Source organism: Lynx canadensis, chromosome B2 (assembly GCF_007474595.2).
Source record: "Lynx canadensis isolate LIC74 chromosome B2, mLynCan4.pri.v2, whole genome shotgun sequence".
NCBI classification, from domain to species: Eukaryota; Metazoa; Chordata; class Mammalia; order Carnivora; family Felidae; genus Lynx; species Lynx canadensis.
Window position 1 is genome coordinate 68,973,521 of NC_044307.1, and position 26,242 is coordinate 68,999,762.

At 38.3% G+C, this 26,242-nt stretch overlaps 1 protein-coding gene across 2 annotated transcripts in view; it reads right to left on the reverse strand.

The window, feature by feature from the left end:
* The window catches only part of IMPG1 (interphotoreceptor matrix proteoglycan 1), a 143,876-nt gene that overhangs the window by 79,456 nt on the left and 38,178 nt on the right, over positions 1 to 26,242 (reverse strand). For both annotated transcript variants that reach the window (XM_030314576.1, XM_030314575.1), the window contains 8 exons: positions 24,797 to 24,861; positions 24,130 to 24,209; positions 18,066 to 18,218; positions 12,268 to 12,326; positions 7,680 to 7,700; positions 5,766 to 6,013; positions 4,299 to 4,375; positions 3,350 to 3,428 (listed from right to left, as the gene is read on the reverse strand). In XM_030314576.1, the coding sequence (XP_030170436.1) occupies positions 3,350 to 3,428; positions 4,299 to 4,375; positions 5,766 to 6,013; positions 7,680 to 7,700; positions 12,268 to 12,326; positions 18,066 to 18,218; positions 24,130 to 24,209; positions 24,797 to 24,861 (782 nt within the window). The remainder of the gene's footprint in view (positions 1 to 3,349; positions 3,429 to 4,298; positions 4,376 to 5,765; positions 6,014 to 7,679; positions 7,701 to 12,267; positions 12,327 to 18,065; positions 18,219 to 24,129; positions 24,210 to 24,796; positions 24,862 to 26,242) is intronic.

A 26,242-nucleotide genomic window follows, 5' to 3' on the forward strand; every position in this document is an offset into this window, starting at 1 on the left:
AACAACTGGCAGCATAGTGACAGAGACAGAAAAGAAGCTGTGGTCGGAAGGCAAAGCAAATTTGAGGGAATATTTTTTTTTTAATGAGGGTTACTTAAGCTAAACATAATTTAGTAGGTGGAGGAAACCTGACAGATAGTCTTGGCTATGCAACCAGCTACAGCATGACCTTGAGCAAAGCACCTCACATTTCTAGTTTTGATTTTCTTATCCATGAAGCACAGTGGCTGAACTAGATTATGTCTAAGATTCCTTCCTGCTTTAGTGTTCTAAAGGATAATCGTTAGTGGAAGGAATATATAAATATAATGAAAACAGTAAAGCAATTTTGAAAGTACAATAACATACTCATCGTATAGTGTCATTTTTATTAATCTACCTGAAATGCTGATCTTTAATAAGGTTTTATGATATCATAATGAAAGAAAGGAATCCAGTGAGCATTTACTATCACAAACAAAAAAGTTTGTTTTGTCTTATACAATCAACTGTTAAATAATTTGAAAGTCATAATAGTGGTTGATGTGGATTGTAGTTGATTATAAATGGCCTTAAGGTTTTTGAAATTTCTCCAATCGAGAGATAAGGTCTATGTTCCTTCCCCCTGAATTTAGATAAGCTCTATGTCTGTCTAGCCATTACAATGGGAGGCAGTGACACTGATTCTGAGTAGTGAAGAGAGTGAAGGCTTCTACCTTCTGCCTCTTGCCATATTAACTCTTTGAACCCATGCTGCCAAGCTTTAAGGATGTCCAAGCAACCCTGTTGAAGAGTCCTACATAGAAAAGAAATGAGCCCCACTCCACCCCCCACCAACCAGCCAACAGCCGTGGTTGACTACTGATTTGCCAGCTATGTGAGTGAACCAACTTGGACAAAGATGTTCAATACCCATTAGCTTGAGATACTCTAGTTGACACAACATGGAGCATGGAAAAGCTGTTCTCACTGATCCCTGCCCACATTTCAGATTTATGGGCAAAATAAATTATTGCTGTTTTAAGCCACAAACTTTGGGGATGGTTTATAATGCAGCAATAAGTGATTGGATCATGCAGTTAACATTTATTCACTGGTAATCATGTAAGCCAAACATAATCTGTATGGGTGGTTCTTCTTCCATGCCATATATGTATTTGTGAAAACCCTTGTATTTCACAAAATTGCATACTAATTGCACATAGAGTTTATGAGGAAAATAGGATTGAGGTGGATCACTCAAAACCTGTAGAATTTTGAAAAGAGAGTCCTAACTAAAACAGTAACAATCGTATTTAAAAAACATCAGCCATAGCACAGTAATTTGACATCTGCTATAGACACATTCTTCCAGATAACTTTCCTCTGGCAAGGGAAATAAAAGCAAAATGAAACTATTGGGACTATACCAAAATAAAAGCTTTTGCACAATGAAGGAAACCATCAACCAAAGAAAAAGGCAGCCTTCCAAATGGAGAAGATATTTGCAAATGATATATCTGATAGGGGGTTAATATCTAACATATATAAGATTTATACAACTCAACACAAAAAACCCAAATAATCCAATTAAAAAATGGGCAGAGGACTTGAATAGACATTTTTGCAAAGAAAACATACATATGGCTAATAGACACATGAAAAGTTGCTCAATATCACTACTCATCAGGGAAATGCAAATTAAAAGCACCATGAAGTATCACTTGACTACCATTCAGGATGGCTAAAATAAAAAACACGAGCATTAACAAGTGTAGGCAAGGAGGTGGAGAAAAAGGAACCCTCATGCTCTTTTGGTGGGAATGCAAACTTATTCAGCCATATGGAAAACAGTATAAAGTTTCTTCAAAAAATTAAAGATAAAATTACCATATGATCCAGTAATTACACTATTGGGTATTTACCCAAAGAAAATGAAAACACTAATTTGAAAAGATATATGTGCCCCCATGTTTATTGCAGCATTATTTATAATAGCCAAGATATGGAAACAACCCAAGTGTCCCTGGATAGATGAATGTATAAAGAAGATGTGATATACACACACACACACACACACACACACACACATTATATATATATATGTATATACATATATATATATAATGGAATATTACTTAGTCATAAAAAAGAATGAAATCTTGCCATTTGCAATAACATAGATGGATCTAGAGGGTATAATGCTAAGTTAAATAAATAAGAGTAAGACAAATACCATATGATTTAGTTTGTATGTGGAATATAAGAAACAACAAATGAACAAAGGAAAAAGGAGACTAACAAAAAAACCACACTCTTAAGCGCAGAGAAAAAATTGTAGGTTGCCAGATGGTAGGTGCCTGGGGGGTCGGTGAAATAGATAACTCAGATTAAGAGTATGCATATATTATTGAGCACTGAGAAATGTATAGAATTGTGGAATCATTATACTGTACACCTGAAACTAACATAACACTGTGTGTTAATTATAGTTGAATAAAAAAATGTTTTAAAGAATGGAAAAAATTTAAAAATATAAACCATAACAAATCTTTACTGTCATTTGCATTAGAATCATAGTGCCTCCTCATCAGCCTTATAACCTGGGGTTCATGTTTCCTTAAAGACGTTTTTACGTACAGTTTCAACATACAGCTGTATAAACTGGAAAGCATAGGAGTTCTTAAAGGCACTAAATCAACTCCTTCTTGCACTAAATAAGACTCTGTTACAGAATTTTCATTTTTTTTCTTAAGGTCTTCATAAATTGCTAAAAATTTCTCTTCAACTGTGATAAAGCTTAATTCTATTGTCTCAAAAATAAACATTTTTAGAAGTTCAAAAGTGAACCAAGAGGATTTCCATGTTTACTGACATTCTTACTTATCAATTACACATGAGCTAATTGGCATGAAAGAAACCACACAAAAGAACAGATGGTATGAATGGTCAGGCTGTAAGTGGTGAACAGAGGACATATATCGATTGTAAAAGCCCAATCCTCTGTTGCCATAGTCCCTTGTTGTGGACTTTCGTCTTAGGATCTACCTTGTCCTGATGGACTTTTAGTTTTGAAGCCTCATAGAGATGGCTATTCTGTGTGGGTAGTATTTGGTACGGCTTTGATTTCAGTTTCTTTCACCAGATCCATCAGGGAAGGGGTGTCAGTGCTCTGTGCGGGCCCAGGGCCTAGAGCTAAGGGAAGGACACTGGCAGAAGAGGTTAAATGGACTGCTTTTCTGCTGGAAATGCTGGTGTGAGGAAACCTTGTCCTGGGTCAAGGATGACTTTGTCACTGGTCTTGGAGGGAGTGTCATAGATGGTTTCCTCAAAGAGGAGGTCGTCAGCTAACATAGACTTTGTGGTAAAAAAAAAAAAAAAAAAAACTCACCAGGAGTACTGTGTCCTGTTTTGTCCACTGTCTCAAGCCTGGATTGATCAAGAGGAAGTTCTGGACTCAAAGTAGCGTCCTAAAGAATGAATTTAGAAAGACAGATGTTAAGAGGTGACATTTCCCTGTATGTGGGAAGGGTTACACTCTATTTTTTTCCTTCATTTAAATATAAGCAAATCATGTTATAGTTGATTTGAATCTATGATGGATTTTGATATAGGATGTAATACAGAAATTTGTCCTGAAAGGAAAACATGCATTGATACAGTGGTAAAATATGATCAACTGCCTTCTTGACTAACTGAATCTGCCTAGGTAGGGTTAACTAAAAACTGAAATACGATGAATTGCCAATCATGTTTGAATTTATGAATTCCTTCATTTAAAGAGGGAATAGAGCCTAGTTAGCACTTTCACTTATCAATATCCCAGTTTTTGGCATAAGTTAAATGGATATAGCTTTAAATGAAATATAAAAATTATTGCAGAATTTATTATTTTTACTTTTGAAGACATTATACTTATAAAATCCTCACAGATAAATAAAGGTAAGACCTTAAGATTTAAGAACAAACTTATAAAGTAAACCTATGCTTATATTTATTTCTTAAAGTCAAAATTAAATTATATATTCTGCTTTAAGTATTCTTTTCAGTTCATGAACATGTGTTTGTTTTATCAAAACAGCAAGTCCTGACACTAATTGAAACAAAGATCTAACTACGGTGAAGAGAATTTTGAATTTTAGGGTATTTGAAAAGTAAGTTGTATCCTATTAACACAGAAAATATAAATGGCAACCAAGTACTGCCTGTAAAAAACAGAAAAAAAATATAATTAGCATTGCAAAGAAGATTTTGTTCTGTTCAGTCCTTAAGTGGATTTTTTTTTCTTATGGAAAGCTTTGTTCCTATTTGAAGAGCGAAAGAACAATAAGCTCACTTACCTTTGTGATATCGGCAAGGAGTGTGGGCAGCACTGACTGGAAGTCGGGATCGGAGCCTGGCAATGACCCCAACAATTCTGCAGGTGAAAAATCACAAGGTTTGAGTATTTCTTTCTTTTTCTTTTTTTCTTTTGTGGTTGGGGCACTAAAACAGTCAGAGTTGAAAAATGTGGCAATAATCAGTTTTTAAGGAGTGGTGTAGCAAATCATTTAGAAATCAGCATCACATACACTAATAGTCACTGATATGAGTAATAAATTGAAAGACAAATGCGGGGGTAAATCTTACATGTATATGTGATAAGAACAGTTATTAAAGTAGGCTTTTAGGATGTTTAGCTTTACTGTATAGATTTGGATCAAGCAGGCAGGTTGATTGGCTAGGCCAGTGGGGATGAAGATACAACTAAGCTAACAAAGAAAGAAATAGCTAGAATAAATGCTGGAACCAAGGGCCATTTGCAAATTCTACTTCTACCTTGAAGCCCGATTCTCAGAACATCTCAGAAGTTTGAACAGAGATAAACCAGAGTACCAAATGGTCTCTGAGATGAGTCTGAAGCTCACCTTTTCTTGCCTAGGAGATTCCCTTGCCCTGCATGTTGTGCCAAGAGACCTTTAGATGTTTTCCAGTGTTGAGTTTGACTGCCTAAACCAGAGAAATAGAACTGGCAGAGAATGCCAGTTTCATGCCATGTCATACTAAAATGGCATTTCTAGTGTCCATCTATTATGCCAAGAGTGCTGGGCTTAGTGAAGAGTTCTAGGCTCCTGGGTTCCTTCAGCTACCCTCTGAGAATCCTGAGTGAGCCTGATGATCTTGTTGACTTTCTTAGATCCACTCTTCTCTTCTCTCCCTGGTACTCTCTGCCCTAGGATGTTGACTTATATGGACTATATCAATGGTTTTTTGCTCTCTGGCTTTGGGATGCCTTAGACTATGAGGCAAACCCTTAATGTCTAGAGGTAGTAATGGGGCCTTGCTACTTTTGGCTCCAGGGAACTGTCCTATTCCTTTGTGTATTAGGGAAGACTTTATAAATAGTCCCTTTATCAAACTCTCCTCATGTCATCCTATTCTATTCTAATAATGTGCCATCCATTTCCTTCTGGGACTCAACCAATTTACTGGGTGAGGGAATCTGGGTTGTGCCAATGGAACAGAACTGTCCGTGGGTGCTTCTTTCCATCTGGACTCCATTGGATGACTGTAGTTGAACTACTGAACTGAAACTCTGGGCTTCTCCTGGACCTATTCTTGATGTGAAGTAGCACCAAAGGCTCATCCAATGAGACACAGGTTGGAGTGAGGAAAGAGAAATGATACCATATGTGATGTGCCTGTAACACAAATGATTGACTCTATAAGGCCCAAGTTAAAATGACAGTGACCCTGAGACATTCTACACCTCCTAGTGTCTCTGTCAAAATGAGGATAAATCCAGAACTATGAAATCACCAACTGACCATCAATGAACTGAATTGTTTCCACATCCAAGGATTTGTCTTCCTCTAGTGCTCTGCTGATTAGCTTTTTGAGGTCTGAAGCTGTGAGATAGATTTCTGGTTGCTTGTCTTCCTCCATCATTCCATGAGGGACTCCTTCACTCTCAATTTTGTTGGAATCAAAAGACAGGAGGTTACTCGCAGGGCTTTTTGCATCTGCAATGTCTCTCTTAAAGATGGCCAAAAGTCGCATCTCTGTGGAGCTTGAACTGTAGACAGCAGAGGACACATTCCACCCAAACCTGTTGTTACATGCCTTATAAAGACAGTCACTGTGTTTCTACAAAGATTCAAGACAGCTTCATCATCTTTGCTGATGGGCTCTTAAAGAACATCTCACTTCAAAGCTAGTTTAAATGTTTATTAGAAATTTGAAATGTGGAAGAAGAATTGACCTATATTTTAGTCCTTAGAACACTAGGCTGAAGAGGGGCTACTAACTGCATCAAGTGATCATGGATTTTTATTCCTTCTGAAAAAGTGTTAATTGTCAAGAGTTGTTATTACTGACCAGTAGTTTTGGTGGTGTTACAAGTAAAGTCATGCAGTGCCAATCAGCAGGAAGGATGAATTGTCCTTTTTTTCTATAACCTTCTTCAGGAAGGTCTATGAAATAGCAATACAGGACATAGAAATGGGACAATAGTATGTACACATTGTACCAAGTCAAAGCTTCAATTTTCAGGTTATTTCTCTTCTGCTTCTTTCAAGAAGTATTTTTTAATTAAAAAAGAAAATTCTAAAATAACATAATCTTTTTCCTCAAGCTGCTTTTAAGATAACATCTTGGAAGAAAGGTGTGAAAAAAGAGAAAGGGAAGTACTATACGATTAACTATATTTATTATCATATTTATTGATTTAATGCCTTTTTGCATATAAAAATGAAATGGGATTCTCTGTAGCTTTGTCCTCCATGATCAGGTTTTACCTTTCAATTTATGCCATAAATCCACACAAAGGGATGCAAGAGTGTTTCAAAGGCCACAGGAACTGATAATGTTTACTCTTGGCAATTCTTTGGGCCACACAATCAGTCAGAATCTACAGTTCATTATTTCACTAGTCAATTTTAGGAGCCAAAGCTGGATTCTTATTACTGAGCTTTTCACGGTATTGTGGGCTCTGTCCCAGTTCAAACTGACCTTGGAACCAAGGAGCAAATTAGCTTCTCTCCTTTATTCCAGACTTAGGTTGGCTGCTTATACAAGTGTGCATTCAGACAGACAATTTCCCATCACAAATGACATTTAAGAAACTGTTAAAACACGCTTGCCTCAGAGAAAGGCATTTTTATGTTTTTCTAATTAGATTTTGAATTTTACAGGATACACTTTCACTGATCAAGTCATTGTTCACGTACTTATCTCATACAGTAACTTTGACTTAAGAGTTTTTTTAGTATGAATAATTGCTTAATTAATTAATTGATTATTTTTTTTTAACATGGTTAAACTTTAACATCAGCAAAGACATAAATCCAGCAATAGATCCAGATTTTGTGGGATCTCAAACTCATACAAATAAGTGTCTGTCTTCAAGAAAAACAATACAGCACATGGAGATAAAATTAAATACAGAAATGAATCTGTTTAAAGTAGAGAAGAAATTAAGAAACAATAAACATGTCTAAAAGCAGACACATAACTCAAGCATCACAAAATTCTGAATATATACATATTTCATTAGATATACCTCTGTAGAACTTTTTTTCTATTATTGTTTACAGCAATTAGTCTCATTTAAATAAGACACCAACAAAAAGCCATGGGCTTATCCCAGACTTTGTATGTAAAAATTACTTATAAAAGATCAGTATGTAAATCTGTGGGAGAAAAGGCACTATATTTCAAAATATTAGAAAAGTCCAAATTACCCATCTTTTCCTTTCTTTGGTCTTCATTTCACCAGGAGCAATGGGAACATGCAAGGGAGAAAGAATTTTTATGAAATTTATTAAGGTATTCAATTAATCATTTCATATATCGGGGGAGGGGAGAGAGAGAGAGGGAGAGAGATTTCTTTCTATTGTGTTCCATGTTTGCCCAGGAATGTGTTGAAGGAAACACATTAAACTGCCATCAGAATTTGGATGGAATTGTGAGAGCCACATAAATCTCAGGAAGTAAACACCATTATATGATGTTTCTGATTAAGATTTCAGCCTTAGTTCATAGGCTGTATGTACTTTTGGTCTTCTTTGTAAACTCTTTGATTTCTTCATATTCTTCCCAAAGAGGCTGCAAATATATCCAATGTGTCTTACATTTTGGGTAGTGCTGGTGCCAGGAAGTTTTTTTGGAAAGTATTTTATAAATGGATTTCTCACCCTGTGAATAACATTAAATGATTTATTTAATCCTGAAGGTAATTTATCTGAGACTGGACACTGGAACTGGTGTTTTGTTGACTGATTGTTTTTCAAATTGTTTTAATCAGTAAGCCTTGAGGGAGTGGTACAATTCATCATGGAACAGGTTGCAAGAGAAATAAACACCTGTTTACTGAGTGGGTGGTCTGTACCAGGCAGTGTATATGCATCCTCATTTAATTTTTTCAACAACACAATCCCCATTTTACAGAACAAGGAACACACACAGAAAGGGAAAGTTGGCAGGTGGCAGAGCTGAGATTCAAACCCTATCCTGCTTGATTTCAAGTCTGGGCACACTGGCCATACCACTGCCTACTCATCAAACTTTGGTCATCAAACTGACAAATATATTTAGGACTCCTCTGGACGTATATATGAATTTAGTTTAGAAGCTATATTCAGTTTTCTCATTTTACCTTTCAGGTGAAATTTGTTGACAAGGACATTCTCTACATATGAAGGGATTTGTGTTGCTGCTCTTTCTGCCTGGGGTATGAATTCATTGAACTTTTGTCCCTTGGTAAAATGACTGAAAGAGACTTTGCTATGATTTTCCTTCTGTGCAAGCAGAGGAGGATCCATGACTCTCTAACTAGGGCTGCTCTGTGGGGCCTGCCTCTTGCTTCCTTTCAGCAGTGGCTTGTAGTTTGGAGAAGTAGGGCTCCCTGGGCCAAACACCTAGTTCTGCTCATTTTTTTAAAAAAAAAATTGCACTGAAATGTAATTGTCACAAAACAAAGTGCACATGTTGATGGTGTACAATTTGGTAAGTTTGATATTATACACCTGTGAAACCATTACCACAATCAAATTAATTCCTCCCAAAGGTTTACTCATGCCCCTCTGAAATCCTTCCCTCCATCTTTTCTGCCTCACCCTCCCCAAGCAACTACTGATCTGTTTTGTCATTATAGATTAGTTTGCATGTTCTAGAGTCACACAGAAATGGAATCATAATATATTTATTTTTCTCTGTATTCTTTCACTCAACATACTTATTCTGAGATGAAACCATATTGTTGTATATTCTAATAGTTGCTTCCTCTTTTGAGTAGTAGTCTGTGGTAATAATATTCCACAATTTGTGTATCTATTGCTCTGTTCATGGATATTTGGGTTATTTCCTACTGTTGCTAATACAAATAAAGTTGCTGTGGACAACTGTGAACTAGCCTTTGAAAGATTCTACCCTCTGACTAGATTAAGTGGTTGTTAATAGTTTTCCATATTGCTTTAAAAGATAAAGCAATATTTAAAAATTTTTAACATTTTTATTTATTATTTTTGAAAGACAGAGAGAGAGACACAGCATGAGCAGGGTAGGGGCAGAGAGAGAGGGAGACACAGAATCCAAAGTAGGCTTCAGGCTCTAAGTTGTCAGCACAGTGCCTGACGCGGGGCTGGAAACCACCAACCGTGAGATCATGACCTGAACCGAAGTCGGTCGCTCAACCGACTGAGCCACCCAGGTGCCCCAAGATAAAGCAATATTTAAAGTTGATCTTTTTCTGTGCATCCTTAGAATTGTGTTAATCATAGACATCCTCATAACTTCCCAGTTGTGTCTGGGAGAAATAAATGAGGTCACTGATAAAAAATGTACTTAGGAAATTATAGATCAGGTTTTGTACAAACGAACTAAATAAAGACAGTACCAGGAGACTCATAGTGTTTTAGGGGATCTGGCTCCATGAGGAAGCAATTTCCTTCATTCTAAGTTTACTTTACAATATTCTGAGCATTGTTAGTTATGATTAAAAGCTTGCCATACTTATAAGCATATCTTTTATACTATTCAGGGTCCAACTGTTTTCTGGGAGACTAAATATTCATTCCATAATGGAGAGCATTGGGAATATATGATCAAATTTATTTCATAAACATCTTTGGCAGAAATAAGAATAAATTCTTACAGAGATAAACACATGGGAAAGATGCAGCTTCAGTAGATATATCTTTAAAATCTTTATCTTGCAAAATTTCATCATCCTTAATACTTTCATTTTCTTCTAAAATAGATTTTTTTTCATTATTAGGTTTTCATTTATTTGAAAGGAGGGCATAATGTCCACTTGGAAGGACTCTTCCTATCATTTCCCTCAGCTTTAAATGCAACATCTGCTTTTTAGCTGCAGTGGTTTGTCCAGAAGACTTTGCCATCTATGCAGAATATTCCACTATCACCTTTTATTTCCCTCTAATCCATCTGATTTCACATGGAATATTGTGGAGCAGCATCTTGAAATAAGGAAAAATGAGTCTGCTTTGGTACATATTAAGGGTTTCATCTTTTATAACTTTCACTTTTCAATATTTTCTTTCTCTGGAGTCACACAAATCAGAGGGGCCTGATATCTTTGAGAGAAATACACCTGTAGAGCTCGCCTGGAAGCTATTCTTTGTGGGTCTGTAGACTTGCTCTGGGCAACTTACAGCTTTAACACAACAGATGGTGAAGGCGCCAGGAAGTACTTTGGGGGAAGCCTTCTCTACCCACTTTACAAATCCCCCTTGGTGTGGGGAATCTCATTCTGTCATGCCAGGGCTCACATATACCCTGCGGCCATTCAAAAATATGTCCTATTATGGCCCCATCGGTAGATGTTTTGAATGAGAACTTAGACAGAAGATGTGGGTCACCTGAGTAGCTCAGTGGATTAAGCTTCTGACTCTTGATTTTGGCTCAGGTCATGATCTTGCGGTTCATGGAATAGAGCATGATGTGGGACTCTGTGCTGGCAGTACGGAGCCTCCTTGGGATTCTCTCTGTCTCTCTCTCTCTCTGCCCCTCCCTGCTTGCATGCTCTCTCTCTCTCTCTCTCAAAAATAAATAAACATTTAAAAAAAGGAAAAAGGATGCTAAGCTTCTTGTCAAAAATCATGAACCCACCTCGATTAGAGTGTTGAGATGCTAATGGATATAGGCATGCTTGTGGGAAAGCTGTGGGAACATAACTGAACCCTGCATGGCACTATTTTTCAATTTCATTTACTTTATTTAAAATTGTAATTTAGAAAAAATAAAAAAAATTTTTAAAAATAAAATTGTAATTTAGTGGGGCACCTGGGTGGCTCAGCCAATTGAATGTCTGACTTTGGATCAGGTCATGATCTCATGGTTTGTGGGTTCGAGCCCTGCATCAGGCTCTGTGCTGACAGCTCAGGGCCTGGAAACTGCTTCAGATTCTGTGTTTCCCTCTCTCTCCCCCTCCCCACTCAAAAATAAATAAACATTAAAAATTTTGTTTTAAAAATAAAAAAAAACAAAAGAAAATTGTAATTTAGAAATTTTTGTGTGGTAATGCATTACTACAGTTTAGATGTCAAAATGATAATAAAAGTATATTCTGGTGGGGGGGGCACCTGGGTGGCTCAGTTGGTTAAGGGTCCGACTTTAGCTCAGGTCATGATCTCATGCTCATGAACTTGATCCTCTCGTTGGGCTCTGTGCTGACAGCTCAGAGCCTGGAGCCTGCTTCGGATTCTGTGCCTCCCTCTCTCTCTGCCTCTCTCATGCTCACACTCTATCTTTCAAAAAAAAAAAAAAAACATTAAAAAAAAGGTATATTCTGGGAAGTCTTGCTTCCACTTCTGTCCCTTTCTACCCTGTTCCTTCAACTCCCTTACCCCTCACAGATACTTCTTTTTATTAGTTTCACCTGATTCCATAGGGTCAGCCTGATTTGTTTAAACGATGATGATATTTAACATTCGATAGGGAACCAGGAAATCAGACACCAAGGTAACTAATTGCTACTTATTTTGACCTGTCTCTACTGAGGTGTTTTCCTAAGAGGTTCGTTAATGACATTGCCAAGGACAGCAGATGAGCTCTCTGCAGAGAGCAGTGTTTCTGGCTCCCGAGGGAGGAAGGAAGGAACACAGCTCTTGTGTTACCCCCTTAAAAAATCACCTAGAGTCATGTTCTAATTAGACAATTCCTTTATCTGAAATGTATTCAGTTTTCAGGATTCGACAGGGCTAAACAACTGGGGGGAGAAGAACCTTATATTCCTCATGACACTGCTTTTAAAAGAGGATAGGGAAAAAGTAATTTAAAAATTGAGAAGAGTCCGATCCTCTTACTTACCTAAATCCTAGCACATGGATTTCTTTGAATCCTGGAAATTTCTTAAATACCTTTTGCATCTGCAGAAAGAAAGAAATTTATGAAACGCTCTGGCTGTACCAGGTCAGATGTTACCTAACTGAAAAAGTCTCAACACTTCTGATGAGTTAGGGGGAATAAATGAAAATGGAAAATTGAAGCAACGATTGAGGCCAAACGCTTTGTTCTTGGTAATTTCTGAAACCCAGAGGAAAGTGTTTTGCTATTTATTTAAAAGCTGCAATTGGGTAGTTCTGATCTGCTTTCATGGTTACTTTATATAAAATATGAAAAAACTTTAAGGTGGCACTTGGAAGAAACTTTTTTGGCTACAGTATTTTTATTTATACACAAAGAATAACTATAATATTTTCTGGGTTGAATTATATGATTTGGAAAATATGTTAAAGAGGTTACTAAAGTCAAAATGGCTGCTATATCTAAATAAACTGGTACAGGCAGACTCTAATAGGTTAGATTCACTGGTAGATTTCTGTGGACTTTATAATAAATTTTCTTAATTAGTTTGACCTTGCTAATGAAGCATATTATAGGAATATTTTATAATTGCTATATTCAGTTATTCCTGACCCACTACAGTCTGGCTTCTGCCTCTGGATTCACCCAGTGGGGAGGATTTTCTCCAGGCTGTTGTCTCTTGGCTCTCTCCAAATCCAGTGGCATTTTCCATTTCTCTTCCATGCTGTGCCTGCTTATTTTCTGGTTCTTCTTCTATCTCAAGGACCACTTTCTCAGTCTTCTTTACTCCATCTTAGTCTCGTCTGCACTCTCTACTTTAAATATAAAGATGCTTAGCCTCCTTATCTCACCCTCCCACTTATTCAGTAAGTTTGACTGCAGGCACTGTGCTAGGCTCTGGGGACACATTGCCACATAGACAGGCACTGCTCTGTCCAGCTTACTCCCGCACGGACTGGGAGGCAAGAGAGACCAAGAGAAAGGGATAGTATTAGTAGCGAAGCTTGGAAGGGAGAGCAGGGTGAAAGTGAGGCTGAGGAGGTGAGCAGGAACCTGGCACCACCTTCCCTTCCCTGTGCCCACTCCCCTCTGCCCCCCCCCTTGGGGATCTCATTTTCTGCCATAGCTTCACTGATCACCTGAGACATAGCTTTGAGTTCTACATGTGAATATCCCAACTTTGCCACTACTAAATACATCCAAACCAGAGTTATTCTCTTCCTTCCAAATCCGCCTTTCCTTCAGCGCTCTCTATCCCAGTCAGGTTCATAAACACCTATCGTCTTCCATGCCAGAAGACCCAGCAACCCTAATACCTTCTCTCTGTGCCCATCACATCCATTCATTAACTCCTGGTAGTTTGAACCCCATATACATTTTGTTTCCATCACATTCTTATTCTCATGGCAGGCATACCTTCCCTATCTCCCTTTTTATATTGCTGAAATGGTTTTCTAGGGGTGTGTGAGGAAAGACAGCAGAATTTTTTTTTTTTTTTGGCGGGGGGAGGGGATATGCTAGGGCAGGAGGAATAGAGATGTCTCCTTGACCACATTTTTATTTCCAAGGTAATCATTCCATATCTGTTGTTCTTCACTAAAAATCCCTTGATGGGCTGCACTGCCAATTGAATAAGTTCCTTTAGAATGGCATTTAAGGTCCTGCGCATTCTAACCTTCCATTCCCCAAGCACTTTATCATTTGCCCTTCCTGTCATCATTACCCTCTTGGCCAATATTGTGTCCTCTCGGGACACTAAACTAACACCTATCTCTCCTCAAATTACAACATGTACTTCCTCCAGACCTCTATGACTTTTCCCCCTTTTAGCCCAAGATGCAACTTCTATCTTCTGCTCCTTGACTGCCCATACCGCCATATTTCAAAGCCAGCTCAAGCATACTCTCTGTCGAGAATTTGTAGAGCCCTAAAGTCAGGCTCAATGATTTCTTCTCCCTACTGCTCTAGAACTTGTTACAGTATATCCCATAAAACAGTCTATGAGCTGCACAATGGCTCCTTCACTGAGATTATGCTCCTTGGGCTCAGGGACTGTGTCTGATTCATCTTCATCTCCCTCCCTCCCAGTACTTAGCAGGCCGTTATCCACATAGCAGGGACTCAGCAAGTTTTGTTTAATGGACTTGAGTGGATCTCTTCATTCTCTAAACTCATCAACATGCTGCTGCATTGTCACTGTATCTAAAATTACTGCTGATTCTATATTATCTATGCCAAGGACTAGGGCAGTGATGCACAGATAATCCCCAAATCACTTACATTGGCCTTTGAAATGTGTCATAGATTTCTTTTTCCAGCAGACTGATTTACCAGCTAAATCATATTTTCTTACACCAATATTAAGATTAGTTTTCATTCCCTCAGTATATAGTAACTGCAGCGATGAAGGTAGCCTAGGTTTTGGGTGCTGAGGTAGCTGTGTAGGCCTGAGTTTAAATATTGGTTCTGTTCCTTTCTAGCTGTAAGACCTTGAGTTTATTGCCTCATCTCTCTGAATACTATCTCCTTAGTCCAAAAAGGATAACAATACCTATATTATAAGGCTCCTATAAGGAATAACTAATAAATGCCTGACACACAGTGGGCAAAGAGTTGATGATATTGTATTTTTGATTAACTTAGTCTCTACATCTTCTACTGGATTACTAGCTCCTTGGTAGTCCAATTTTCTTTTACTTCCTCAGTAGCCACATAACTTGGAGCCTGACGGGGGCAGAGCAAGACTTCAGTCAGTTGTTTTTGAAAGACCCAGTGAGGGGAAAGGACAAGATGAGGGTCCCTGTAGGGGTCAAGGGCAGGGATGCTGAGTACTTAGCTTCCGTGCCTCCATGACCACCCCCACCACAGGCATAACAGAGGAGAACTAGGAGTTTAGGTCTGAGGAGATGGTCTTTGTTACCGAGACAGGTAGGAAAGAGCTGTGTACGTGCCTCAGGTCTGCTCTGGCTTTCTGTGGCAAATAGCTTTGGGTCCCCAAGGCAGTTGTCATGCCATTCCAGTAACAACACCTTAGACTAGATGTTTAAGTGTGAGCAGCAGTTTCTGGAGTGGAAGATTCAGACCCTGACTTGTCCTTCTTTCGTGTCCAGCATACCAGAGGCGCTGTTGTATGGATGAAAACAGTCAATCAAAACAGAACTGCTCCCATAGAAGCCCACAGCTGCAGCATGGGCAGTGGGGAACATCTCCAAGGAGAGCCGTCCTCCCCTCCAAGAGTGCTCCACAGCACTGGCTCCAGCAGAGAGGAATTTTGTTGTTCATGCCCTCTTTGTGAACCTGTCTGTGATCGATTAAGACTTAGCTCTGCTTAGGAGGGTGCAGAAGGCATCTAGGGAGGAGATGACAAAGGCCTTCAGTTAATTCTGCCAAATAATCTTCTGGGGACCCTCCAATTACGGAGTGCTAACCATTAAATTGCTAATTAAGTGCCCAGTTAACCTTATTAATAATACTAAATGCACAGGGGCCTCCCTGATTCTGCTGGAATGTATGTTCAAGGGGCTATAAAAAGGCAGCCGTATTGAGTTCTCATGAGCGTTTGCACAGGAGAAAGCATTCAGACAACAGCTAAGCATTCCTTTTGACATTTGTATTAAATTGCTCATTAGGTTTATTGTGGAAATTAAATTACTTCAAAGCACTGTCCATTAATTCCTGATTAGGCCTGAATGGCTCTGCTAATGCAAGTATGGGCGGTGGTGGAGTGGGTTGGTTATCTGTTGGCAAGCTGCTGGGTGGTCTGGACTGCTCAGAAGCCTGGAAAGGGAACAGATGCTCTAAACAGAGGGGCTCCATCTCAGAGAAGCCAGTGACCGTGCAGAGGGACCCGCAGGACTGATGTGATGGGTCTCTGGAACAAGACCCAGCAAGACATACTCTTATTTGGCTAATAAGTTTTTCAGAGTCTAGAATGGGCATGCTAATTTGATGATGATACAAAAATCCCTGTCCCATAAATATTTATTTGGGAAAAATAGGAAGTACTGCATAATGGTTAAGAGTAGGGGTTCTGGTGCCAGGCTGTCTGAATTGGAATCTTGGCCAACTATCTGATTTTGAAGATACTCCGACTATACTAAAGATTTTCTGAAGAGAATATTTCAAGAACAAATAGAAAGTTAACAGACTATTCTTTAATTCATTCTATCTAATAATCCGTGTCTAAGTACTTCTGTGGTTCATAAACACCCCATGCTGATGCTTTCTCTTTGAAGTTTGTAGAAATGATTCTTTACATTTTATTGACTGAACGCTGATGCAGGAGGAAGTTGGAGGTTTAATATTTTTGCCTATTTATCTTCTCTCCAGTTGAGAGGAGGTAAGCACTGAATTCTCCAAGTATGACAAGTAGGGGCCTGTCGGTTCCCTGGCCATGCTGAGTGAGATGCTTGGGCACCCAGGCTCTCCACAAATGAAGTTCATGGTTATGTTTTCTTATGAATGCTTCTATTTTCAGTTGCATTTCTACGGTCACTGAGTAGTTAACTGCATCCCAAGCTCTGTATTAGGAGGTTAAGTCTTCAGAGATGAAAGAAACAGTTCCTGCCCTCAAGGGGACACTCAGAGCCTGAAGATAGTGAGGGTGGCAGGTGAAGAGGGAGAAACAGAGACAACAAAGGCCATAGATGTGTAAAGAAACAATCTCAAGACAGGGTGATAAATGTTGTGGCAACAGTGGGCACCGTGTTTTAGCTCAGAGGAGAGGCACTGACTGAATCCAGAATGGTTTGAGACAGAACTTTCCTTGATGAAGTTTTGTAAAATGAAACTCAGGGAAAGGACATTCCAGACAGATGAGACAACACAGAGAAAGGCTAAAGGTGAGAAAAGATTTGTAAGCAGTTTGTATTTCTGTAGAGTGCAAAGGAGGGGGATGGGAAGGATGGGAAGATGAGGCTGGAAAGGAAGGCAAGGCTTTTATCATGGCGTATAAATGCCACGGTCAGCAGAGTAGCTTAGATTCATCCTGCAGGAAATGAAGAGGCAGGCAGATATGATGAGAGTCCAAGATGGAAGAGATATCTTGGAACAGCTCCGAAGTTTAGTGGATGACATGGACAACATTACTGCCTTACACTTATCACCCACGAAGAGTGTCATGTCATTGAATTACATCAAACTGCAAAAGTGGATATATATCATGTAAGACAAATATGAATTAAAATTCATATTTCAACCCAGCATGTTCCCTAGTTGGTGCTTACATGAACATTTTAGATGTATAGAATACCTGTGTAGTGGCTCTCTGTTAAAGAACGTTTAAAGACCTACTAATATTTAAAAAGAAAACCTAAATGTAAATGACTTTTAAGATAGAGAAGCTGGAGGAGCTCCTGGGTGGCTCAGTCAGTTAAGCATCCAACTCTTAGTTTTGGCCCAGGCCACGATCTCGCTGTTCATGAGTTTGTGCCTTGCTTCAGGCTTTGTGTTGACAGCTCGGAGCCTGAAGCCTACTTCAGATCCCGTGTATCCCTCTCTCTGTGCCCCTTCCCTGCTTGTACTCTGTCTCTTTTTTTCTCGCTCAAAAATAAATAAACATTAAGGGAAAAAAAAAATTAAAAAAAAAAAGAAGCTAGAATAGAAAACTTTTCTAGAGATGAATTTGCCCTAACATTTTGGGACCCATTGCAGTTTTTGATTAAAATGAAAGCAGTTTTGGTTGAAAATGAATGCCTGGTCACAAGAAGTTGGAACTATTAGTTCGAAGGGTTTAGGTCCTGTTGGCTCCCAGATTCTGAGTCATGACTTGGGCTGTGGTTATGTGGGGTGGGTTCACTTACCTGGAGTTGAGACTTGGCCGCCAGCTCCTGATAATGTGGGGACTGGGAGTCAGCGAGCTCTGCTGTGAACCTCTGGTTTGCTAGAGTGATGCTCAATTCCACCTTCTGCTCCAGTGGGCCTTTGTATACCTTAGTGGATTCTATTTTTCTTTCCTGAGTTAGAAAATAAAAGGTCTTCTATTAATATAAACTATAAGTATATGGTAATACTATATAATATATATTGATATTGTCTCAAAAAGTAATGAAGGCTCAAGTGCTTTAAAATTTTTTTTAGCGTTTATTTATTTTTGAGAGACAGAGAAAGACATAGCACGAGTCGGGGTGGGGCAGAGAGAGCATTAGACCATTCGTGCCTAAACTTCATATTAAAGAATCCCAAGCAGGTTCCAGATTCTGAGCTGTCACAACAGAGCCCAATGCGGGGCTTGAACTCATGAACCATGAGATCATGACCTGAGCTGAAGTAAGACACTTAACTGACTGAGTCACCCAGGTGCCCCTCAAGTACTTTTAGAATTAAAATCTTATTAACTAGAAGTGTTCTCTGAATTTCATTGAGGGACAAAGTATCAAAGCTCCAATAAGTTAACTATTTAGAATCCTTGAGGACACTGTAATGTTAGAACTCTGTGCTCTTCATGAAAACATTTACACACATGCACACACACACATAATTCATATATACTGTTGGAGCATCACTGAGATTGTGCCACACTCTTGTGTAACTATGAATGCTCTTTGATGAAGACTGGATTATACAATATAACCTATGTGATGCTGAGATATTATTTAATACAATCTTCTTTATTTATTTATTTATTTATTATTTTTTTTAAATTTTTTTTTCAACGTTTATTTATTTTTGGGACAGGGAGAGACAGAGCACGAACGGGGGAGGGGCAGAGAGAGAGGGAGACACAGAATCGGAAACAGGCTCCAGGCTCTGAGCCATCAGCCCAGAGCCCGACGCGGGGCTCGAACTCCCAGACCGCGAGATCGTGACCTGGCTGAAGTCGGACGCTTAACCGACTGCGCCACCCAGGCGCCCCAATACAATCTTCTTTAGAGAAGAGTCTAGACTGGTTTAATGAGACCATTTGTGCCCAAACTTCATATTAAAGCTAGTTAGTGAGCACTGTCAGGTCAAGAGAGGATTTGAAATATCTCTCAGAAGGAATGGCATATTTGGGCCACCTTTGGTAGCATGTGGCTAAAAATAGAAATACTCTTCTGAGGACCTGGATTTGGCCAAGGGGTCATCCTTTTTGCCCTCTGGACTGGGAACAAGCAGGAGTCTCTCACTGTTCTGAATTCACATAGGTTCCCAGGGCACAGAGCAAGCCTGGAGCTGAGTTTCAAACTTGGGGTGTGACAGATTTTCAGTATTGGGTACCTAGATGATTGTGAAATCTGAAAGGTTTTTAAAAGAGTAAAAAACATGTCTGTGGAAAATTGAATGTCTTTGGTAATGCACTTAGTCTTTTATTAGTGACATCAGCTATGGAAGCTGAAAGAGGAGACCAACCAATGGAAAATGCCATGAGGGACAAAACTCATGTGGGTGGTAGCCAATGTAGTTTCTCCTCATTTCATATCACAAGCCCCTCTCTTCCATGGCAGTAGACAGACACACAACCTCTAACTTTAATAGGGCACATGGAGGATGCCAGACTACTGACGTTTGTTTAACCAAAAGATTTCGTTGATTCATTCATCAAAATAACACATAAGCATCTGTATGGGTGTAGGACAGTGTTAGGACCTGTGAAAAGTTAAAAGAAAAATATGGCCTATAGCATTATCCTCTACAAGTTTACCATTTCACTAGGCATATTTAAGTTCACATGAGATATTTAAATAAATTCTTTAGATGTATTAGTGAGAAGTCTTCTAATTTATCCTCAGCCACTGGATTAATTTTCCGCACCTCTCAGCCAGCACCCTCAGTAATACTTTATTACCTATGAGATGAAAATTCAAACTCTTTTTCCTGACATTCAAGGCTTTCCACAATCTGATAACAATCTGCTTGAACAATTTTATTTATTTTATATATAGTTTTTCATTAAAATTTATTTTTTAACTCAACTACTGAGTGGGCCCAAGTACAATGTCTTAAATTTTTTTAGTTTTTATTTTAATTCCAGTTAGTTAACGTACAGTGTTATGATAGTTTCAGGTGTACAGTATAGTGATTCATACATCACCCTGTGCTCATCACAACAATTGCACTTGTTAATCCCCATCACCTATTTAACCTATTCTCCCACCCACCTCCCTCTGGTAACCATCGGTCTGTTCTTTATAATTAAGAGTCTTTTTCTTGATTTGCCTCTCTCTGTCTCTCTTTTTTTCCCTTTGTTTGTTTTGTTTCTTAAATTCCACAATGTGAAATCATATGGTATTTGTCTTTCTCTGACTGGCTTATTTCACTTAGCATTATATTCTCTAGCTCTATCCATGTTGTTGCAAATGGCAGGATTCATTCTTTTTTATGACTGAGTAATATGCCATTGAACCACATCGTTATCCATTCATCAACTGATGGACACTTGAGCTGCTTCCATATCTTGGCTACTGTAAATAATGCTGCTATAAATATAGGGGTATATGTATCCCTTTGAATTAGTGTTTTTGTATTCTTTGGGTAAATACCCAATAGTGTGATTACTGGATTGTATGGTAGTTCTATTTTTCACTTCTTGAGGAAACTCTGTACTGTTCTGCAAAGTGGCTGCACCAGTCTATATTCCCACCAATAGTGCACGACTGTTCATTTTTCTCCACATCCTCACCAATACTGTTGATTCTTGTGTTATTGATTTTAGTCATTCTGACAGGTGTGAGGTGATATCTCATTGTTGTTTGGATTTGCATTTCCCTGACAGTAAGTGATGATGAACATCTTTTCACATGTCTGTTGGCCATCTGTATGTCTTCTATGGAGAAACGTCTGTTCATGTCTTCTCATTTTTAATTGGATTATTTGTTCTTTGGGTGTCAAGTTTTGTAAGTTTTTTACATATTTTGGATACTAACCCTTTATCAGTTATGTCATTTGCAAATATCTTCTCCCATTCTGTAGGTTACCTTTTAGCTTTGTTGATTGTTTTCTTTTCTGTGCAGAAGCTTTTTATTTTGATGTAGTCCCAGTAGTTTATTTCTGCTTTTGTTTTCCTGGTGCCAGGAGACATATCTAGAAAAAGGTTGCTATGCAGAATATCAAGGAGGTTACTAGCTGTGTTCTTTTCTAGGATTTTTATGGTTTCAGGTTTCACATTTAGGTCTTTAATCCATTTTGAATTTATTTTTGTGTATAGTGTAAGAAAGTGGTCCAGTTTCTTTTTTTGCATATTGCTGTCCAGTTTTCCCAACACCATTTGTTAAAGAGACTGTCCTTTTCCTACTGGATATTTTTTCCTGCTTTGTCAGAATTAATTGACCATATAGTTGTGCGTTTATTTCTGGGTTTTATATTGATCCATGTGTTTATTTTTGTGCCAGTACCATACTGTTTTGATTACTACAGTTTTCTAATATAACTTGAAGTCCAGTATCGTGATGCCTCCAGCTTTGCTTTTCTTTTCCAAGATTGTTTTGGCTATTTGGGGTCTTTTGTGGTTCCATATAAATTTTAGGATTGTTTGTTCTAGCTCTGTGAAAAATGCTTGTGGTATTTTGATATGGATTGCATTAAATGTGTAAATTGCTTTGGGTAGCATCAACATTTTAACAATATTTGTTCTTCCAATCCATGAACATGGAATGTCTTTCCATGTCTTTGTGTCTTCTTCAATGTCTTTCATCAGCATTCTTTAATTTTCAGAGTACAGATCTTTCACCTCTTTGGTTAGCTTTATCCCTAGATATCTTATTACTTTTGGTGCAGTCATAAATGGAATTGTTGCTGCTTAAACAATTTTAGTCTGTGTCATTTCTCCTTGCCCTGACTACCAGATAGCTTGCTAGCTGTTGATGAGATACCACATTACTTGCGCTAGTCTCCTGACCGGAGAGACCTTCCTCACTGCTCCCCATGCTCACTTCCAGTACTAAAACATAAGGACACACACACACACACACACACACACACACACCACATACACACATTTTTTTACTTCTTACTAATACCCTATGGTTCATTTAACATAATATTTCCTCTGATTATTTAGGGTAGAAACCTTTGTCTCTTTCTAATCTCTTGGAGCAGTGAATAATATCTGAATTTCTCATTTAGTACCTATGTCATACCCACCTAGTCTTTTTATATGCTAATCTTGTCACCCCACATATAATCTCCTCGAATCCAGTATGATTCTCATAGTTTGTTAACTCTCCCAAAGTAAAAAAAATAATGTGGTCATTTATGCACAAAACTCTCTGTGAATATACATGATTAGCAGTCACATCCTTTGCAACCTGTCCTGGCTTATCATTTTGCTCCATTCTATATATCTGCCATCTTCAAGTACACACTAAGACTATTTTGTTGTACTTATTTGCATTATATATTTCTTGAAGGCAGGAACCATGTCTTATTCATCTTAGAATCTTTGGTACATACCCCAATGCCTGGCACATCAGAGGATTTTAGTAAAATGTTTGCTGAGCCAAAGAATGAGTGACAGATGTGGGTGGTAAAAAAGGTAAGAGGAGGATTTGATGAATATAAAATGAAATGTTCAGGGGATATTTACTGCAGAAAGGGGGACATATATTAGATTTTGAAGAATATGAGACATAAGTAATACGAGAAAAGAGACAGTGAACTAGAGTTGTCTTTGAAATTTTATAGTGAATATATTTAATCTCAATAATTTTTTTCAACAGCACTTTTCACTGTTCATGGAATAGTATTTTGGAGAAAAATGGAACAATTTAATTCTTTGTTTAGAGCAATAGTTCCAGCAAATCTGCAGCCATCTGGCCTACAGGCCAGCAGGGTTCTCATCCCTGAATTTTCATGTAGAGCTGGTGAGACTGAACTTCTTGCCCTCACTGTCTGGGCTTTGACCTTGCAGAGAGGTTCACAGGGAGGTAAGGGCCAGCAAAGTTTCTCAGACCACAGGGAAGTATGTGTCACCCCTGGACTGCCCCCTGCTGAACTCGCTGCCCACAGTGTGCTGCCATGATGCTGACACTCCTGGGGAAAGAGGGCAGTGTTTCCTGGCTTCAACATCAAGTGTCTGGCTCAAAGATTTTGAAGTGCTTAAAATGTCCCCCTTTTCTGGGACACCTGGGTGGTTCATTTGGTTGAGCATCAGACTCTGGCTCAGGTAATGATCCCATGGTTTGTGGGTTCGAGCCCCATGTCAGGCTCTGTGCTGACAGCTCTGAGCCTGGTGCCTGCTTTGGATTCTATGTCTCTCTCTCTCTGCCCCTCCTCCACTGGTGCTCTGTCTCTGTCTCAAAAATAAATAAAACACTAAATTTTTTTTAAAAAAATGTCCCCCTTTTCTGACAACCAACAATTAATTCTGTAACATATCCTCTCCTCCTGCATTCCTTTCGCACAAAGAGAGCAGTGGCCAGTGCTTCTCTTTGCCTGTGAATACCATTTACTTTTCCCCATTTAACATGCAGGATTTCAATCATTTTGATATTTATCTGACCCATTTATGCTGGCCATGCCTGGAAGCAAAACTTCTACCCTTAGTGTCAGCATGAGATTACACTTTGGTGAAGGAGCTTGACTGATTGGATGATTGACTGACTGATAGGTTTATCCATTCATTTATTCTAATGCTTGGGGAGTACTTGCTATATATGCAGTTCTGTTAGGTACTGGGGAGAAAAGGGCCCCTACCCTCCTGGAGTTTATAACTAAGTTGCTTTTTATAATTCCTCTCAACTTATTCTAGGTTTCAATCTGTTTTTTCCCCTCAGTCCCTAGAAGAAGTGAGAATACTGAATAGAACAAAGTCACTGACTCTTACTTGGCGTGATAAAAATGCAGCACTAATAATATGGAATGGCCAGTTCATCCATTCTCTTTTCTTGTTTTACCAATAAAACAAAAACAGGCATGTGAAGAGCTAGATTGACTCTCAGAACTTCTTACTGTTGTAGGCATGATGGTGTCATTGAGGAATGTGTCACCAAGAGTGAGAGGGAAGGGTCCAAGCGAGACACTGGAGACATCTGTGGAAATTAAAAAAAAATACGGGCACAGAATGAGATTGGAGAAGTTTACATAAGAACAAAGTCAAAATTTCATATACTCTTTCTGTAATTCTGGAATTTACAGATATGAGCTGCATTCTTAACTCATTTAAGATTACATAAATATGTTCTTGAGAAAAAAACAACTCATACTTTTGGTCCCAGTTGAATTCTCCATTCTCATCTAGGACCCAAGTTTGGTGCTATTCTAGATACGTTTCAGTTAAATGGTTTGCCAATGAGATCTGGTTAATTTTTCTTTTTGTGACTATATAAAGGATGCTTATCTTGAATTTATTTGTTTGAAAATATTGGCGATGATTGTCTCCAAGTTGTAAGATAATGGGTGATTTCACTTTACCTTTATTCTTTTCTAAATTTTCCAAGATTTATACAATGAACCTAAATTATTTAGAAATATCAGTTATTTTTAAGAAAGTATATTATAAATTTTGTCAACTTCAATTAAGGATTGCTTTTTAACTAATATACTTCCATGATAATTTTTTCCCTTCCCTCTCTTTCATGATAATCAGGAACAGGTGAATGAGGAGGTCTAAGCTTACCTGGAGAAAACACAGGGGTTTCACCAGGTGCTCCTAATGTCTTCTCTGTAGAGATTTCATCTTTTCTATTAGCACAATAGGAAAGAGAAAAGAGATGGTGAAAAGGAGCTTGATGTCAATAGGGGAAATTTATTTACTTTTCTTATACTCAATAGACTTAAAATTAGAGGAAAACCCTTTAAAACTGGGTTTGCCTATTTTTTCAATATAGAAGTAATCTTCAAATATATTTCCATTGAAGACAAATTCAAACAACCCCTGAAAATGGTTATGTTTGGCTCCAGGGCTTTCCCATAAGCATTTTTCATGTGGTTCTGGGGAGCACTTTCATTGTGGGCAAAACTGGTCTTTGGGCTTGATGTTTTATAGTCTCATTGTGCTTATACTGTGTCCTTAACATCAAAGATAATTGCATGACATGATCTATGTATGACTGAATATTCTTGCTAAAATCTCAGATCCTCAAACCTGCAAATCCAGGGAATGCTTAAGTTTATCTACTAGAGTAAGTCTTGTGGTTATAGCAATAGGAAAGAGAGAGATTTCTGGATAGTGCAGATATATTAAATCCTATTCTGGACACAACCATTGCCTGCAAGAGTTATGGGTAGCTTTGCAGGCTATGCGGTGGCCATCTGGAAAATATCTAAGGGCAAGTCCAAGGGCATGGTTATAAAGCTGTCTGCATATGATGTTGGCTCATTCTAGCAAACTCTATGTAGAAAGGAATAGCAGTAGTGATATCTTTTTAAGCTCACTGAAAGATTTGTTACTATTAGCTATTAGGTTTTAATAGCTCGTGTCTATGTTAGTACAATGTAGTCATAGTTGACCAATATATCTGATTCAATTTTCTGTGGCTCATGTTGATGGGAAGACCAAAGGGAATGGATAGGTGCTATGCTGTTATAGAGACATCTAGATTGGCTGTAGATAATGAGACCATCTACATATTTCTAATATACTCAATTCTGCCAAAGTGCTAATAGGGATGGTATACAAAGTACCATCTGTTGGCCTGGTATGGCTCTGACCAGTCAGAATAGATGTAAACAAGGAGGACTATATTGGTGCACACAGGCTAAATATAAATTCAGACTGTTTAGGAATTAGGTATTCTTGTTCTTCTCTGCTGGTATTGTGCTATGTGCTTCAGAAATAGTTTGTATGGATATCATATTTATAAAGATTTCATATCAAACATTAGAGCATTTGTGATTTAGACAATTTTCCTTTTTTTCCACTTTATAGGTCTTGTTTATAGAAAGATCTTTCCTACTATTATAACTTTGGTATCCTTGTTTTACCTTGCTGTTAAAAAGAAAATAACCAAGAATAGTTATTAAAGTGCTGGCTATTGCTTTAGTTACAAGTCAATAGCCCACTTTGTGCAGGACCCTGTGTCAGATGTTATTTCCTTATCCTCTGCCACTGGGTATGATTCTG